Here is a 20,259-nt window from a genome sequence, read left to right on the forward strand (position 1 = left end):
AGTACATTACTTTAAAAGTTATATTACACATTTAACTTAATATTAAGAGTAAATGGAAGCCATTTATTTTTGTACAAGTTTCATTTTAAAATTATTTTAATTATTTTGGTACGAACTATTAAATCATATATTGAGCTTCAAAATTAAATATTTTCTCTTTAAAATCGTCTCCATCGAATTGACCAGTGTTGCGTAAGTCGTCCAAGGAAATCAAAAAACCATTTGGATGAGCGATTCTTATTCTTTTATAGTATTCAATTTTTTGATGCAACGATAATCTCAAATTTATCAAGTGCGTAAATTTGATGTGATAAATAATTTCAAAAAGGTTATATGAGACAAGAGAGGGGCACATGCAACAATAATACTTAAGCTTAGTTCTCCAAGCTTGAGGATCTATAAATGTATGATGAACAGTAATATAGTGTTGAACAAACAGCTGAGAAGAATGAGATGACCATCTACAAACGGCACAAGAATACCTGTAGTATTGGTAGCCAATGTCTTGTAAGGTTCTTAAAATTGGCAAGTTCAAACAATCGGCTAAAGTTCTTTGATGGTTTCCTGGACAACCACACACAGATGGCAATGAATAGCTACCGCTACCGACAGAAGCTGGTAACGAGTAGCGAAATATGTCATTGCACATGCCACAGCGTGTGGGATCGATAACACTGTAACATAGTTTTGTTTTGCCGGTATGGAGTGTTGCATGGTGTGTTGATAAAGCACGCACACTGCCCTGGAAGGTGCAATACATGCAACCAATTTTACGATCCACGTAAAAATAAAAAGGTTGATTATTCACTGCGTGCGTTGCTTCATAGTGCGCCTGCAAATGTATAAAGTCTGTACATTCGAAATCACAACTTCCGCAAATGGGAGCAATTTCTTCTAAATTTGTCCTGATGTTCACTTGCGCGGTGTTGTTATATAGTGGCGCTGTATAGTTATGAACTATTGTTGGGGATTGAATATTTGGTTGAGCTACTCTATTTGTAATTACGGGAATTCTTTGCAGTCCTTCCACTGTTCTAGGCTGTTGTTCTGTGTCTAGATGTAATGTCAGACAATGAGGGTCAGTTGTTGTTGAATTTGAAGAAGATGATTGAGGTAACAGGGAAACTCCGTTTATTATAGGCTCTATTTGTGAAGGACAAACGGCATTGTTTGTCGATGTAAATAAGTATTGTTGGTTTTGTTGCGTTGACGATTCAGAATTTGCGCGAGGTTGAATATCTTGATTGACAAAACAAGTTTGGGGCTCCTTACTGGGTCCCACATCGTCGGTTTCATTAAATCGACGCAGGTTTTGAGGTGCGTTACTATCTTTTTCCAATCCAGATATATCCTCGAAAAGTTGATTCGTACGCAAGCACTTGATAGAGATACTTGGAGTTTGATTGTCATCTTCCAACTCGTCTTTGACTAATATTTCTTCTTCTTTAATTGCAACCGGTGGCGGTGCCAAGGATTCGTTTAAATTAGATTCTTTTCTTTGGTCAGAAGGCTTTTCTTTTCTAAGACGTACTTCAATAGTTAGAGGTGATCTCGATCTAATAATCAAGTTGTACAAATATGGTGTTAAGACTTCATATTTCAGTTTAAACGGTTCTATTGGGTGATGTTCCCTGCAATGAGCTTCTGCATCTAAATGTGTCAAAACTATTTTGTCACATAGTTGACATCTCAGACAAAATGATAACTTATGAACTTTCTTCAAGTGACCGAGATATTTCTTGTTGTTTCTTATTTCCTTGGCACAACAGAAGCAGGATTTAGAAGTTGAAAAGCTCATTTCGTTTGGAGGTAAGAAAATTGATAATGACACTTTGTAGCTCAAATCGGACTTTTGTACTCGGAGTACAGGGACGTCTCTACAGTTGTGTAGATTTTTTATGTGCTCCATTATATTGTGATTATCGTAATGAACAAATTTGCAAACACAACATATAAGCAAATTCGCACTCAGGTGCTGTAAATGGTGACATTTAATGATCTCCAAGCTTGGTTTTGAAATTGGATATGTGCAATATTTACATTTAAATGTACTTTGTAGTTGATGTTGAATTAAGTGATCGTCGAACAAGCTTTCTTCTTTTGAAACAAAACTACAGAACTTTCCAAAGCACTTGAATAACGATGGGTCCTCTGGCTGTGGTTTATATTGAGGAATCTCCATCTCATAGAGGCAGATATCGGTCAATTCTTTTCCTACCCACTCGTTAACTGTATGTTTTTGGATTTTTTTTGTTAAATGCAAAAATAATGCCTCGGAAAAACTTTCGAGTAATTCGTTGTAATCACTTATGATAGCATCTTCATTGATTACCAAATAAAGTGAAGCTATTGGCAATTCTATAGTGTTACAATTTTCGTGGAACGATGCAAAGTGTTCCTGCATTTTCTTTTTCGAAGAACAACTTACGAGACAGTAGTAACAAATGAATTCATGTTGTAGATGGTTTTTAAAATGTGCTTCAGCTGAACTATATTGTAATAGTTCGGTACAATATGGACAAACCAGATCTTCAGTTCCTTTATGCCGACTTTTGATATGATTACGCCACAATTCGAAGTGCATGAATGATGAGTTACAGTGAGATGGGCATCTGTAAAGTGTAGACCTATGAACCCCAGTGTCTTCGACTAGTAGCTCCAGAAGGGATTTTAAACGTTCGCCTATCTCTTCTCTCACGATAGCCTCGCTAAAATTATCTAGTCTTTTACTTTCGAGACTGGTTAGCTGTTCTTCTTCGACTACAATAGGTTCTGCTTGTTTGATGTGTTCATTTTTAAATGGTTCACAAATAACGGAATCTGCAACAGATTCACTCAGTTGAGCAATATCATTCTCTCTTCTTTGAGATGCTTCTTCCATCGGTTTGCCTAAATTCAAAGGACTGCTCAGTTGGTGGTTGGGTAATGGGGATAGAATTTCTTTAGGTTGTTGGTTGGTCGTGCAATTATTTATCGAATCTATCGAACCATGGTTGTTGATGACTTTTTCTATTTTTATTGATTCTTCTATCGAGTTTAAGATATTAACTCTTTCACTCTCTTCTAAAATGTTGATATCACTTACAACACAATCTATACTTATGTCCACCACAGTTAGATCATTAACATCATTATGAGCCTGTTCAAAACCAAATAGATAAACATGATAGAATTGAGAATTGAAATTTAAACAAAAATAATTATTTTAACTTACCTCAGTTTGTTTAGCCTTTAGTATCGTCTCTATAACAAAGCCAGGTTCATCTGGGTGGTGTAATGATAAATGTTTTCGCATTTCCTCGTTACAATTTGACTCTTTTTTGCAATGTAGACAAGTCAGATTATTCAAATTCAACGAACTCAATCTTTGAAAAGTACAGGGATGTGACTTTTGAAGGTGTGATTTTATTAAGACTGTAGAAAAAAATCGGTATGAACAATCTGAAATAGATAAAAAAGAATGTGGATTATTTAAGAGATAATGTTTATTCTAGCAGATACAACAAAGTATGCTCACATACATAATTAATAAAAATATGATTTAGAGGAATTGGATATTTTCGATTGAGCAAGAGCCTGCTACAGTAAAATTACCCTATAACATTGTAAGATTACTCAAAAAAAAATTAAATAACCAAATGGAATTGAAATAAGTCCCCAATATTTTTTTTTTTAAGTTTGTATGTTATGAATAAGCTTTTTAAACACAGTGACAGCTTTTTTAATTTTGGTGGAGCAAACCTCACATTTATTCAGCTTAATTCAAGATATAAACCTAATCTAACTTTAAAGATAAGTAAATTAATAGTAATAGTTATGGAGATGCTGGTGAAAGAAACATTTTTGGAGACCATGTCTTAAGTAAGAAGTGTTTACATTGGTCACAGAAAAAGTCTTGCATTTTTTACTCGCTTTCGTGAATTGACTGATATGCATATATATATGTATATTCAAAACGTGTGGAGGTCTTTTTGAATAAGGGAATAATAATGCTTCGACGTATCGTGTGTTATCAGCGTTAAGTGACTTATTGGAGTATTTATAAATCAATTCCAATATCATTAATAATGAAGATAAAAGGAGAGGACTTGTTTGGCTGCCTTGTAATACGCCAGGTGTAACAAGAAAAGGGTGGTAGAGTGAGAACCTAAAGCCAGGGCCGGACAAAGCATACGTGCAAGATGTGCAAATGCACAGGGCGCAACATTCTGGGGGCGCATTACCAGAAGCAAGAAATGTCATCTGATCTTGCACAAACAAATATGCACTACTATTTGCCATTTTTTAACCACAATCATTCTTAAAATAATCTCAAAAAAATATCCATCATAACTGTCCTATGTTATCTCTTGCGCACTAACTAACATCACTTTCATTCTTGCATCCAATGAAAATTAAACTCAAGATATCGCAAAACTAAAAATCCTACCTACCTAATTTCCAAATAGTTCACTCTGTTCGAACAAGAGAAAAAAAGAAAACAAAGGGGTATGCTCATTTTCGGCCCGGAGTGTACACCGATGAATTTGGTATCAAATTAAAGGTTGTTCTAAGCCGGATATATCTGCAAAAATATTTTTTCGATAACTCATGGGAGATCCGAGATATTTGAGATTGAAGTTCGAAATGTCCAACCATTAAAAATCAGCACTTTTTCGACATAAATCCTAATATCTTTGGATACAGAAAAGTTAGAAAAATCAAAAAGGTATTTAAATAAAGGTGTCAAAAATACCTTTTAAATGAAGCTAAAATTACATTTCTATGATTTATATGTTTTGAGTTATTTTTGATCAAACCTTTGAATAACAGCATTTTTTTCGGCAAACTTTTGTACAATAATATCTTTTAAAATGTTGATATTAATTTTTTTGGCACCAATAAGTGGCTTAGTTCACAACCATTATTTTCATATATAATTTTTTAGGGTTTCTTCAACAATTTATTCATTTTGACAATAATAATTCAAAAATATGCTCCTAAAATACAAAAAAAAATCTTATACCTAACACTAAAATAAAAATAATTCTTGTAGTAATAGTGGAAAAATTAAAACAAAAAATTAATAATTCTTATTAAAGTGGTGGAAATATTAGAATAAAAAAAGAAGTTGTTATCACAATATCGGCAAAACAAAATTAAATTATTTCAAAGAAAAATAAAAAAAATTATAAACTAAATAATAATTCAAAGAAAAATAAATAATTTTAATGGCAATGGGTTTGGCAAAACATAACTCTAATCTGAATCATAGGTCACTAAAAGGTTGTTTAAAAATTGAGAAGGGGGTCTTAAATTACTCTCATATCTTGCCCAACTTAAAAACCATATTATGGTCATACATGAGCGCAGCATCCAACCGTTCTTCGACCTACTAGGCAAATGCAATAATATTGTAGAATTGACCTTTGGCAATTAACGCATACCTGTCTTCGATTTCCTACACCTGAGCTAAGTTCGTTTCTTTGCACTTGGGAACTATTTACGTTACTTGGATTTTCATTAAAAGTTGAATCGTAATCCATTTTTGTCAAAAAACATATTTTAAGAAGAAATCACATTAAAAAGCCAAAAATCAACTGCATCAAACCAAGAAATATAACGGAAAAAAATAATTGACAGATAATTAATAGCGTGAGTGGTTAACTCTTTCCTGTATGTTAAGCTTATACTGCTCACATGCTACTCTTCTAACATTATAGTGTTAAATATAAGATTTTTTTTTGTATTTTAGGAGCATATTTTTGAATTATTATTGTCAAAATGAATAAATTGTTGAAGAAACCCTAAAAAATTATATATGAAAATAATGGTTGTAAACTAAGCCACTTATTGGTGCCAAAAAAATTAATATCATCATTGAATTTTAAAAGATATTATTGTACAAAAGTTTGCCTAAAAAATGCTGTTATTCAAAGGTTTTATCAAAAATAACTCAAAACATATAAATCATAGATATGTAATTTTAGTTTCATTTAAAAGATATTTTTGACACCTTTATTTAAATACCTTTTTGATTTTTCTAACTTTTCTGTATCCAAAGATATTAGGATTTATGTCGAAAAAGTGCTGATTTTTAATGGTTGGACATTTCGAACTTCAATCTCAAATATCTCGGATCTCCCATGAGTTATCGACAAAATATTTTTGCAGATATATCCGGCTAAGAACAACCTTTAATTTGATACCAAATTCATTGGTGTACACTCCGGGCCGGATGTCCCTTATAAAATGAGCAATCCCCTTTCGACATAAAAAAGATCCATGCCACCTCATATGTGCAAGATTTAGTTCATGTACACTGAGTCCCAAAATTAACATAGAGGGTATGACAACGCGAAATAGTGAGTTCTAATCTACTTAAAAAAAAAAATAAACGAAAATGCCTCCGAAAATGTGGCTAACTCAGTTGATTTTCAACACGCTTGAATTAAATGGAATTTTAATAAGTAACTGTCGAAGCCAAAGTTATGACAGTGGTTCGAATATGAAAGGAAAAGAAGCGGGTGTTCAGAATCGAATTCTAACCCTGGAACCAAGAGCATTTTTCGTTCCATGTTGCTCGCATTCCTTAAATTTAGTGGTTAATGATGCTGTTCGGTGCTCCTTATATGAAGTTAAATTTGTCGATACAATTCAATGTTTGTATAACTTTATTTCAAGTTCCACAACGAGGTGGGATCTTTATGAGAAAAAAATTACAAGTCTTACTTTCAAAACACCTTTCTAAGACTTGATGGGAGAACAGGTTATATGCAAATATATATTAGAAATATATGAAGCCCTTATGGAAATAGGAAATCTAGATGCAAAAAACATTTCAGAATCGTTACGAAATAAAATTTTTGATTTTACATTTATTTGCTGCCTACTAATTTTGTTTGATATTTTAGAAAATATAAATAAAACTAGTAAACATTTGCAAAAGGTCCATCCGTTAATCTGTCAGCTGGCATACATTTTTTAAAAAATACAAAAAACAGTTTGGTTATACTGCGTTCCAAAATTCATTGAGTGAAATACCAAATATATTTTCTGAAGCTTCATCCTTGCGATATCAACGAAGAAATAGACTTTATGCTGATGAATGTCCTGAAACTATATTAGACCCGAAACAAAGATTTTAAGTAGATTTTTTTTTTCAAAATAATTAATCAAGCCATTCAATCAATACCCGTGTTTTGTTGGGAAATCTATCCATAGTAAAGTAGGATTTTAAACGAATAACAAAAACAATATCCATAGTGAGAATAACACCGATAAAAGTTAGAGTAGAATCTCACTATGGATAGGTTTTTGACATTTATAGGAGCCTCGAATGGATCTTTTGTGATTTCGTTCTCAAATGTTGGTACGATTGATATTGCATTTGTATCTCGATGGCTGTGTTCGTTGAGTAGTTCTGCATTTGGAATCATGTGTGTTTCCCATTGCGGAAAAAACGAATCTATTACTGTTGATATTATTTAGTTTTGTTAGTGAAAATGGACTAACTGGGCTTATTTTGCAAGAAAAAACAATAGAAAAGAGATTTATGTTTTGCTATGTTTCCAAAAAAGGTTTATCTCAGTTTAGAATAGATAAATCTCAACTCGATTCAGGTATATAAAGAATTGAGTCGAGCTTCAAGCTCGCTTCAACACCACATGTTAATGTAGTAGTCTACGAACAAACCCCCTTTTTGAAGTTTTTTATTATTATTTTAACAGATCTTCTTTCAGTTGTACCAATTTTTAAATACAAAAATCTGGCCACTGCGGATCGTTTTGTTGGGAATTTCTTACTTTACTACATATGAAATGCGAACAAAACGCACGTAATTACAGAAAGTATATATGATTTAAAATCATGAAAATAAAAATAAACCAGCATAGGTGTTCATATATGTGTTTCGCCCCAATGTAATGGTTGGGCTCATCAGAAGATGACCATTACACCTTCTCTTGACGCATATACGCATATTTTTTTTGAATAAATCGAGATTAAATATAATCTGAGCTACATAGAGCTACTGTGAATTATATGGTTCTACAAGTCTTCAGAGAAGATAAATTGTAGCTATTTTTATTGCCTTGCTATGGGACTTTTGAAGATGAAATATTTGACTGTTAACAGTCGAATTATTTTTTCCTGCACACCGTTTATTTAAATAAATATGATTTAAAATCATAAAAATGATAATGAAAATAAACCAGCATAAGTGTTCATATATGCGTTTCGCCCCGATGTAATGGTTGAACAAGTTTTTAAAAACTTGATTGATTTTTTAGTTTTTAAAAAAGGTAGAAAACATTACAAAGCTATCTTTGGTTCAAAAGTTATAAAGCATTTTAATGTAATAGGTCACCATTTAAAAACAAAAAAAAAAAAACAAATATAAAAAGAAAAAATGCGTTTCTGTTATAATTTTGTATTACATCACTAGAGACATCTTGTTTCCAATACATTGGAGTACCCCAAACTAATTTTTGTTTAGTTTAGTACAAGCAGGAATGGCGCTCCTTAACAACAACTACTACGTCTAGTACTTGCACTAACACTTTTATTATTTTAACAGCAAATAATATGGCTGTTTGTATTATCGCTATTTTTAAACCAATTAAGTTGTTAAGCTATAAAACGGCGGTACCTTATTTATTTCATAAAGAAGAAATAATTTAAGAAAAAAAAAAATAAAAATGTCTAACACGTCAAGAAGGAGGCGTATGTAAAAGATTCGGATTTCTTTTAATTATTTACAAAAGTAATACTTACTAAGCAGAGATATTTAACCAAGTTCTTTCTTATAGGGCTCACCCAAAAATTTATCAATATCAGTTTTGTAATGAAAACTATTGTAGTACCTGTGGTCGGTGTTCAAACCCTTACCTAGGTAACCTATTTTTTTTCACGGGTACTGTCTTTTGCGGGGAATTGACAAATCCTCAGAGTGCCTAATTCTAGACATGAAAAGTTCTTATTTAAACTAGCTGTTCGAATTCGGCTTAAAACTGAAGGTTGCCTCCATCCTTGACAACAGTACTCGAACACAGAAATGGTTTAATGCAATTAATGAAACTATTTGTTTCATTTTGAAAACAGGCATTTGAATTTTGTAAAAGGCCAGAATTTTGGAATAGCATGGTCATGAAAGGTAGGAAGGTGTTTAATTTTGTTCGGAAGTTAAAAGAAAGGTATATCTCTACGCATATTTTTTTAGAGAAATTGTTCGAAATGTCCTCCTCCTGCTTTTAAACATGCTCAACAACGTTTTAAAAACTTAATTTCAAACGTCTCACATGTCCTGAGCTTCTTATTTCCTCAGCCGCAGTTTCAATTTTCTGGCTAAGTTCAGTAACACTGCGTATTGGCTGGGCAAAAACTTTCTCTTTTAGGCAATCCCAATAAAAAAATCTAGTGGATTCAAGTGGGGTGACCTAGGGGGCCATATTAGTTCTATCCAAAACACTTCTGACATTTCTTCCATAATGGGCTGGATATCCATCTTGCTGAAACCACATGGTCTGGAGCAGGGCGAGAGGAATACCATCCAATAATAAACAGATTCTGTTTTCCATAAATTCTAAATAATTGAATATTTAGTGTGTCGGGCAATTCAAAGGGTCCTATGATTTGCCCATTTAAAATTCCATCAGTATTGTGTAGTATGATTTTTTTTAATTAAAACTATTTTAAAGTTTGATGGAAAAAATTAAGTTTGATAAGATTATGATTTTAACTAATAATATTTTGCAAAATAGGGCCGAATATTGAAATGCTGTACCCAACTCGTCAAATAAAAGAAAAAAGCCAAATGATAGGCAACGATAATAGGCGAAAAAGCAGGTGAAAAAACACCTAATGATATGCTACTAATTATTGTTCTATAAAAAGAATATGTATATCGAATACATATATAATCATAAGTGTCACCTGCGGATCTTCTTGAATAAGTTGGGAAGGAGATATTTTACCGCTGTAAAAAGTAGCTTGAAAAGCTACGACATAATATTGCTCCATTCCGACTTGAAAGACGGACAAACAAACAGATTTTTCCATTTATTATATTAAGTTTAGTATTTAACTTACCTGGACACTTCATACTGGCCGCCTTGTTTTTGATATTTTCGTCCATAGCTTTTAATTGACTCTCTTTTGACACTTTGAAATAGCCACACTTGTAGATTGGTGGTTCATCTATTCTGGAATCGATGTGAAACATTTTGCTGTGGATTATTACGTGACCAGGCACTAAACTACGATATGAGCATTTTGTACATTGATAGTTACTCAAGCTATGTTCATGCCAAATATGTTGAATAACATTCTCTAGACAAGAATTTTTCGTTGGACAGTAAGGACAATCGAATAATTTAATTTGATCATTGTGACTTAAAGCATGAAGCTTAAAGTCTTCTTTAGAATTTGTAGAATACAAGCAATCCTCCATTAAGCATTTGAACAAATTGAAATTGTAAGGGTCTAGATTATCATATTGCCGATAAATCATTGATTGACTATTATTTTGACTTGAATTTTCGATTTCAGATTCAAATGGTGATAAAGAATGATTTATGGTTTTGTCTATCACTTGCGTATGAGTGCATTTTTCTGGGTCATGAGGTTCATCATCAAGATTTTCTATGCTTTGGTTAAACTCTTCAATTGATGTTTTGGAATGGAAATCATCAAGTGTTTCTTGGTTTCTTTCTTGCTTCTGGCAGAGTTTTTCATGTAAACTTTTGCTCTGACTGGTATTCTCGTTCGTACTTTTAATATATGCCTCAATGCTTGTTATAGACTCCGAATGAAGAAGATCTTCTTCTGGAATACTAACTGTCTCCGAATTGTTTCCAGTGGGAAAAATGCATACCTTATTGCTTGTTCCATCAGAAACATCAATGCTTCGCAAAGGTTCAATATCTTCAAAAGAATTGTCGATACTTATTCTAGTACTTGGAGTTTTTAAAGTAAATACTCGTTCTATAGATGAAGTCATTCCAACAGGGCTCTTAGAGTTCACTTCTTTTTTAATAGAATTATTATTACTCTCGCATTCGGGAATATCACTCCTTGTTGGACTTGGAATGTTGGTTGTATTTTTAATATAATCTTCAATATTGGTTAAAGATTCTGAATCTGAAGCATTCTGGGAATCCTTTGGCAGTTCACAATTTAACTTTTCTTTCTTGGATTCTTTAGCAACGTTAACAATGTTAGTATGACTTCTGTTATTGCCAGAAACCTTAACGTTATCATTTGGATTGCTTTCAGCATGAAGATTGCCAGCAAATATTTCTCGCAAAACGCCTTCAGTAGTCGTTGTGTCTCTTGACTTACTTGGTACAGCATGCATCTCTTGCAGTAGTTTTTCGGGGCTGGGCGGTACTGTTTTATCATGCTCTGATAAGAAATTGGAATTACGTTTTAGCCTGACAACTGTTTCGGGTAAAGATTTTTTCTCGTTTACTAAAATATTCTGTATATCCATGGGCAGCTCGCAAATAAAGTCTTGTTCTGCACATAGTGGGGCTTCTTCCTCACGTCGAATATCATCTCCTGCCTCACAACCATTATTACTTTTATTGTATTCTAAAGGATTAACCTTTTTAAGTAATAAGATACATTTTTCAGAATTATCCAGTATATCAAAGTTGAAACCGTGTTGTTTTTGAAGGTGATTTTTTAGATTTGATTCATTCAAATTTACAAAATTGCAAATTTTACAAACATGCAAGTAAATAGTGCCTTTTTCCAAATCGTCCTTATGAATCGTGATCATTTTACTATTCCTGCAAAATCTTGATCGCAGCTGATGGGAGATAATATCTTCTTTGTAGGGTTTCTTGATCTTACATCCTTCACACTGAAAATTATATTCGCCCGTGTGGTAGGAAAAATGAGCACACAAATTTTCAAATTGATCCTTTACCATTTGTTTGCAAAAGACACAAATTATTTTGTATATATTTCTATAAACCGGAATCGCTATATTTGTGTCTTTTTTTAACCTGTCAAGGTCGTTCGAGGAGAGCCGAGAAACATATGATTCAGTTTTGTGTTTAACAACATAGTGACTTGTCAAGTCATTCGAGTTTTTGTCACATAGAACACAAGTTCTTGTCGATTTGAATGTCATTTTCGAATCAGTGTTTGCCAATGATTTGGCAATTGTGGATTGGATTGGTATTGCATCTAAATTGGAGCAGCTAAAAGTTTCTTTTTTGTTATTGCTGTCATCGTTTCGCTTCATGATATCGGGTTCGGAAGTCTCAAGGTCACGATGCTCATCGGTATCAAGTTCATCAGTATCTTCCTCATCGTTTTCTTTTTCAATGCCTTTGATGTGGTAATCATCATTGCCGCTTGAAGATCGTTGCAATGTCAATTTGAGATTAGGCACGGCGCAATAAGTCTGCCTTCTACGTTTGATCGGTGCTGGGGTTATTTCATCATGTATATTTTTTGATATTTGACGCTCAACGTTTTCGTTGAAATTTAACCAGCTAGAACTACATCGACGCTTTCCAATAGTTTGAGGTAGAAGACTCGTTTTAAATGTGCACTTAAGGTTATTAAGCTCTCTATAAAAACGTCTTGCTGGAGAATTAGTGATTTTCTTGGGAGTTATGTCCTTACTTTGTTCGGTGGAAGTTATAGATTTTTTCAATGGCTCGACTTCAGTGTCTTTTGCATCTGTATTTTCTTTTGGTGATTTTCTCTTGTGGCTCTTTTTACTATTACTTGTTGAGGGTGATTTGAGTTTTGATTTAGTTGTTTGATTTACATTGTTTTCATCTTGAGTGTCTTTCGATTTCTGACTTCTCTTATCGACGTCCAAAGAATCGCCGTTGGATATAACCGCTGGATAATTTTTTAAATCTAGTTTCCGTAGCTTTAAAATCGGTTTCATACTCGAGTCGATGTTGTTGATTGCTTGTAGTGATTGTTTTATTTTAGAATCCTTTCGATTTTCGTTGATTTTAATGTCAGCACCTTTGTTGGAAATCTTTTTTTGTTTGGTTCCCTCCGGTTCTAAATTGTTAGTTACTTTATCATCACTATTGGCCGAGAATGAAGCCTCACAGATATTAGAAAAGTTTTTGTTTAAAGAACAATCAAGATCTTGGTTCAAAATGTTTTTACATTTCTTAACTGGAGTGTTATTTTGTATAGCAGATTCAGATTCACGTTTTTGTTTTTTAAGATCTAAATAACACCTCAGATCTTTGTTTTCGTCAACTTTTGGGTTGATTTCAGTTTTTAGAGTTTTGTCTGATAAATTTGTTAGATTCGATGTTTTAATATCACTTTTTGGGTCCTTACTTACTGAGAAGGCTTTTTTCGGTTTTTTGATTTTGTGTTCACAACTTTTCGAAAGTAGATCTTTTTCTGGGTCTTTTCTCCTTTGCTTCTTTGATTTATGGAGTATTTTTGAATCTTCCTCTACACTTTCCAGTGTTTGACTTTCCGCTTTTTTCTTAGAAATTATAGTTTTGTCTTTTATGCTTTTTAAGAACTCTTCGTTTTCGAGTTCATTTACATCCGCGACTGATTTTGACGTCGTCGTGAGATTGGTGTTAGATGGTTTCTCCGACTTCTTTGTCTGTTTTTCGTCCGTTTTACTTAACACATTGCTCTTAACTTCTGGATTCGAAGAAGAAGACTTCGTTTCAATCTCCCGTATGAATTCAGGTACGTTTTTATGAACACTTTTCTGACTTTGCTTTGATTCAGAGATGTTACTAGCTTCAATGCAAACTATTCTTGTAATATTACTCTCAGTAGATTTACACCTGATTTCACTGGATTTGGAACTTATTTTGTTATTTTTTCTTCGTGATCTTGAAAACGACGGTGGTCGTTGTTGTTGAGAATCGGGTATTTCATCAACAATTGCCTTTTGGTTTAAAGAACAATCGAGTCCTTCTTGTGTAGATTTTTGTGTTATAAGACGATTATAATTTACAACTTTTGAGTTAACAGATGAATCGAAGTTCATTTTATGTTGATTTTGCAACATTGGGTCTAGAATAAATTGTGATTTGATTTGCTCCTCTAGAATAGCTCTGCGATATAAATCCCCTGAAACACTTAAGTTATTGGATTCAGTTGATATAAGTGCGTTATCATGCAATTGAGGAATACTAGACTCAGATAATTTTTCTTTACTTAAAACTATCATAGTTTTTGATGTGGACTTTTTGGTTACATTCGAATAGTCGTACACAATTTTTGTTCCTAAGCTATCATCTTTTACTATATTTGCAATTATGTTTGGGTTTTTGTTAAGTACACATTTTACAGAATCTATTATTGAGGGGTCTACACTTGGTATCGTACTTTTATCCATTGTTGATTCTCTTCTTTGGAATAAGTCCAAGTCTTTTGGTTTTTCCAAGTTAAAGTTATCTGAATTTTTAGTATCGTCCTCTCTCAAAAGCTTTATGATTTCATTTTTCTTTTTCACAAGACTTTCATAACTTTGATTTTCAATTTCTATGTTTTTTTTATCAGCCTTAGTTGAACAATGTTTAGTTCTGTTTTTCTTTCTCATTTTGGGTGCATTAATATTTCCATCCCTGGTTGATTGCTTAGATAAAAACCTTTTGACGAGAGTCCTTTTTTCTCTTCGTATTTCAAGATCATTCCAAGACCCAATATCAAACACATTGGCATCGATTGTATTGGTGCTTTTTGACGAATCTTTTCCTTTGCTTTTGGAAGGTTTTTTCGACAAGGTATTTGTTTGGATGTTATTTTTTCTCTCTACACTTAATAAAAGTTTTCTCTTTACATGTTGAGTTGGTAAAGTTTTGGATTTCTTTCTAGATTCATTTTTTGTCAGAGAATTGTCTTCTGGACGTTGGAAGATGTGAATGCTGGAAGTTGATTTTTGGTCTTTACTTGAAAGTTTTTCTTTTTTGCAGACCAGAGAAGTAGAAGGCGATGTTGCGTCATCATCATCATCAGAAATACTTATAATTACCGGTTCACCTCCTTCAAATATTTCTTTTATATGAGCTGGAAAAATCTGTAACATTATGAAAAGAATAAGTTATCAAGAAATTTATCGTTATTTTATTTTTTTATTTGGGTTGGAAACTACAGTTAGCACAAAACATTATGTATACTTACCGTTATATTTTTAAGTTTCTCATACCTTCTTTTAATTCTGTTTTCGCATGAATTCAAGTGCCAATAATCAATAGTGCTATAATATTAAAACCAAAAATATTAATTATTATTTAAAAATGAGAATATATGTTTCCTTAAATCTATTTCAAGTTTAAAAGCCTTAAGTTTATAGTTTGCAACAGACCTTCCAATTCCAGTAAAATTCGTTGGTACTCGAAAACTGTATGTACCAGTACTATTACGTTGTACTTGTATTTGAAACATTTAAGTTACTCCCAATTCCTTTTATACTTGAATTTATTTGAATTACTATGTACTTTGTGAATTCGAAAGGAATTCAATTCAGGGAACTGTAGGACACAAGTACAAATACTAGTGCTGGTATTTAAAATTTTCAATCAATTCTACCGGTACTTAAATTAAGTGCACAGGTGAAATTCATAATTTTATTCCTACTAGATTACTAATGTATGTTTTTTTTTACTTTTCCCTTGAGCCAACACTACAGATATGGACATTAAAATAGAAACACCAAACAGAGTATTAAAAATTCAATTTTGCATTTTCTTTTTTTTCTATCAATCTAAACAAATTTCGTGGACATTAAAATAGATACACAGATTTAAAAAAAAATTAATTTAATTACAAAGCTATTCTGTGTTTAAAAATTATTTTAATATGTGGTACCCTGACTTAGCTTTAATTGCAGTGTGAAATCTTTTGGTGCTACAGTCAGGAGCGGACCTGGGCCTTAACCAACATGCCAGCATGGTCCCTAGCTAGCTGTCTCCAGTTACTTAAGGTGGCGCTACAGTCCTGTGTGAACTAGGGCCACACCCAACAAACAACTCAATCTAGCTCGGTCCCTAGCTAGATGTCTCCAGTTTCGAAAGCCAAATTGGTTAAATTCATCACCCACCTGAGAGCGCCACCTGAGTCACGGTCTTCCTCTACTGCGCCGTCCCTCGGGATTGGATTCGAAGACCTTCCGGGCTGGAGCGTTGATGTCCATTCGCTCTACATGACCCAGCCATCTAAGCCGTTGGAATTTAATTCTGCTAACTAGGTCAGAGTCGCTGTACAGCCCGTACAGTTCATCATTATATCTTCTCCTTCATTCTCCATCTATGCGTACGGGACCAAAAATCACCCGAAGAAATCTCGAAGCATCCTAAGACGCTCTCATCTTTCTTTGACCAGGTCCAGGCCTCAGCGCCAAAAATGAGAACCGGGATGATGAGTGTTTTATAGATGGTGATTTTAGATGCTCGAGAGAGGATTTTACTTCTCAATTGCCTTCTAAGTCCAAAGAAGCAGCGATTTGCAAGAGTTAGTCCTTAACTACCTCGAAGTTATAGCTGTCCATGGTGAGGTTTTGTCAAGACGCCTTGATCTTGCCCTCATTGACCACTAAACCCATCTTCTTCGCTTCCTTCGCAATGCTCAAAAACGCTCCACTGACATCACGCTTTGATCTTCCAATTATGTCAATATCATCTGCATATCCGAGTAATTGGAGGGACCTTTGGAAGATTGTGCCTCTAGTGTTGACGGTTGAGTTTTGCACAATTCTTTCCAAAACGATGTTGAAGAATTTGCATGACAGTGCATCGCCTTGTCTAAAACCTTTTTTGACATCAAATGCATCGGTGAGATCTTTTCCGACCTTGATAAAGCATGGTGCATTCTCCATCGTCATTCTGCACAAACGGATAAGTTTGACAGGGATGCCAAAACTAGACATTGCTCTGTAGAGCTCATTCCTATGGATGCTGTCATACGCGGCTTTAAAATCGAAAGAGATGGTGGGTATCGGTTTGAAGCTCTTGGGTTTTTTCCAAGATCTGCCGTAGTGTGAATATTTGGTCAATAGTGGACTTTCCTGGTCTGAAGCCACATTTATAACGACCTAGCAGGTTGTTGACAAACAACTTCAGACGTTCGCATAATACGCATAGAAAGGATCTTTTATGCAATGTTAAGGAGACTAATGCCTCTGTAGTTGACGCAATTAAAAGGGTCTCCTTTTTTATGTTTAGGGTCTGCTGCTTTGAATAGTTCGGCAGCAATGCCGTCAGCTCCAGTAGCTTTGTTTGACTTCAGTTTACATATAGCTATCTTTACTTCGTTGAGGTCTGGTAGGCGGAATTGTTGATCTGCGTCGCCTAGGTTGAGTGATTCTATCACCGTTATATAATTTGGAGAAGTGGTCTTTCCATATTCTCAACATCGACTGCGGTGCTACTACCATGTTCCCCTGATCGTCTAAACAGGCTTCGGTTCATGGCTGGTAAAATTTAGGAACCTCATTCCTGTTATGACATCCTTCTACCTCCTCGATAGCGCGCTTTTCATGCTCTCTTTTTCCATCTAAGAAGCCGCTGTTCCTCTCTCCTCTTCTGCTCGTAGAGCTCGCTAGCAGCTCTGGTCCTCCTGTGCAGCGCCGTTTTGTATGCCGTCGTCAAACCAGGGGTTTCGCTTTGGTAGCCGTGTGAAATCTAGCACTTCATAGGTGGCAATATGATGGCTGCAAGGCAATTTTGCCACTGGTTTTCAATGCTAAATGCAGGCAGCATAGGACTTCTCAAGAGGTTATTAGAGGCTCAATCGGAAAAGGTCTCTTGCGATTGTAGCCGTCTAACGTCGAATCTTCTCACATTACTTCCTTGTTTTGGCTTAGATTGGGATAGCCGTACCTTGGCTACAACGAGGAAGTGGTCCAAGTCAATGTTGGCCACTCTGAATGTTTGGATATGCTGTATACTGGAGAAGTGTCGTGCGTCGATCGCAATGTGGTCAATCTGGTTGACGGTTGATTGATCAGGAGATATCCATGTCCCCTTGTGGATATTAAGATGTGTGAACTGCGTACAAGCTACCAGACCGTCTCGCCCCGCAGCGAAATCGATCAGCCTGAATCTGTTGTAGGAGGTGGTGTCGTGCAGGCTGTATCCCCCGATTATGCCACCAAAGATTTCTTATCTTCCTAGCTTGGCGTTAAAGTTTCCTAACATAATTTTAATGTCATAGCCAGGGCACTGCTCATAAGTCTTGTCCAAGAGCTCGAAGAATATGTCTTTGGTGTCTTCATCTTTTTCCTCTGTTGGGGAATGCGCGCATATAAGGCTTAGGTTGGGCGAATTTAAACCGCGTTGTTTTATTTTGTTTTCCTTAGAAAGGGTACTTCCTTCTGAGCAAGTTAGCTTCAACAATTCTCGTACAAACAGTTCTGGAAGTTATTGGAAGCTATATTTTGTTTTGTATTTCCTTTGAAGACTTGTAAGGATCTTTTTTTTGTGAGGCGCAAATGATCTTTCAGTCTTTTCTTGAAGTTGTTTTGCTTGTTTTTCCCAGCTGTTTTTTGGCTCTCAGCGGTCAAATTGCTCATTATTCTGTCTATTTCCCTCACTTCGTAGAACTAAAATGACAGCTTTCTCTTCTAGGGGCAATTAATCGCGACCCATGTTTTGCTTGTTATAATATAAATAATTTAAATTGACTTTCTGAAGTGAACTTATTGTTCTTTTTTTTAAATAAGTATTAAAAACTTATATTTTTAATACTATTAAGGTCTCTATTCCAATGTGTTTCTATTCTTACCTAAGGAACGGTTCATCTCCAAAGCCAAACAATCAACAAGCAAAACAAATAAAACCCATATTATTTTGCATAAGCGCGTCAAACTTTTTTTTGATAACGGTTAAAACTACTTTGCGTGTTATTGTTTTAATTTGGTTTTACTGTTACCAACTGCCTGTGTGTCTATTTAAATGTCCATATCTGTACATTCTTGATTATACGGATGTCCATTAAATCTTCAACAATATTTTAAAGATTGATTTTTGGGCATATTCTAAGAAAACAATGGCATGTCACCAATTTTTATATCGTTTATCGGGGTTTCAAAAAAAGGCTAATTTGCAGTACCCTGACTTTGCTAACGATAATTGCGCTCTTAGTACTGTTAATGGAACCTTGTTTAAGGTTTCTATTTAAAAAAAATGTCAGCCTTCTTAATTGTGTTTAAATAAATCAGGTATCTTGCATCAGTTTTTAGATATCTAGGTTCTAGTTTGTCCAAGTTTTTCTATTCATCATAATATATTGACTTTAGGGTCAGTTTTGCTTAGAAAATGCGTAAAAACATAACATTCTAATACATATATTAATATATTTTCGAATGTGCACTAAAAGTGTTTAAATTGGTTTTAGTTGTTTCTTATTTCATATTTAACAATTATCGTACTCTTCATCTACCAACAAATTAACTTCTGGACTATAGCGAACTTAAAAGCCTTCATGGATTATCCGTACACTGTTAAATCCATATCTTAACTAAATAAAGATTATTTATTTCTTAAAACGTACCGAAGGAAAATGTTCTACAAAATAATTGACTAATTAAGGGACTCCTTGTATATTATTCATAACATCTGATAATTTGTATTAAAAATAACATTTTATAATTTAATGAAAAGAAAACTTACGAGGGGTGTGTTATTTTAAGCCAGTCAAGTAACGTTTTATACTTGGAGTTATTTTCTGGATCCGATTTGAATACATATTTCAAGAAAGGAATGTATTTTTTGAGATCATTAAATTTCTTCCTTAGTTGTTTATAGTTTTCGGGCTAAAATAAAATAATTGCTTAAATTGTATTAATATTTTCTATTATATTATTAAAATGTTTTAAAAAATTTCATAATTCTGATTTATGACGAGTTGTTCAATATTTGAAGAAAAAAAAAACTTTTTAAAACTCGGACTCCAAACGAAACTTGTTTAAAAATTAGTAAACACAAGTAGTTCAACCGTTTTTCAGGCCTAATTTTTTGAATAAATTTTGATTTTAGGACGCTTAATTAAATTCATTATATTACATTTCACATAAATGTACAGAGTAGAGAACACAGCACCTTGAGCGACTAGACTATGAAAGGTGATAACAACACAAGATATTAATACAAGACAGAAGGACAGAAGAGAAAGAACAACAGAAAGAAAGAACACATGACAACAGCACGCGGTAGGTTTCGAGACGGTCCCACATCTGTCTTCTAACCACGCTCACTGGAGCTTGATTTCGGTGATCAATGGGAACCGAAGCTTTATCAGTGACTAGGCCGTTGCTTTAATTCAATT

The 20,259-nt window shown here is 34.0% G+C and overlaps 1 protein-coding gene across 1 annotated transcript; it reads right to left on the reverse strand.

The window, feature by feature from the left end:
* Nucleotides 1-374: 374 nt before the first annotated feature.
* LOC129949027 (uncharacterized) lies at nt 375-19,746 on the reverse strand. Its single transcript, XM_056060223.1, has 6 exons — nt 19,605-19,746; nt 15,143-15,193; nt 10,069-15,013; nt 3,215-3,441; nt 483-3,139; nt 375-396 (listed from the first exon to the last, which is right to left on the reverse strand). Exons 3-6 carry the CDS (start codon nt 14,534-14,536, stop codon nt 375-377), a joined length of 7,374 nt encoding a protein of 2,457 aa, XP_055916198.1. The 5' UTR covers nt 14,537-15,013; nt 15,143-15,193; nt 19,605-19,746.
* Between the last annotated feature and the right edge of the window lie 513 nt (nt 19,747-20,259).

Source organism: Eupeodes corollae, chromosome 1 (genome assembly GCF_945859685.1).
Source record: "Eupeodes corollae chromosome 1, idEupCoro1.1, whole genome shotgun sequence".
In the NCBI taxonomy this organism is placed as follows: Eukaryota; Metazoa; Arthropoda; class Insecta; order Diptera; family Syrphidae; genus Eupeodes; species Eupeodes corollae.

What these genes read in the sequence shown, in the direction of transcription:
- LOC129949027 (XM_056060223.1), bottom strand. Translation starts at nt 14,536, where the DNA reads ATGAGAAAGAAAAACAGAACTAAACATTGTTCAACTAAGGCTGATAAA. An exon ending in GGCCAGTATGAAGTGTCCAG is followed by an intron (nt 3,442 to 10,068) that starts GTAAGTTAAATA and finishes TATCTATTTCAG; the next exon opens with ATTGTTCATACCGATTTTTT. An exon ending in ATTGGCTACCAATACTACAG is followed by an intron (nt 397 to 482) that starts GTATTCTTGTGC and finishes ATACATTTATAG; the next exon opens with ATCCTCAAGCTTGGAGAACT.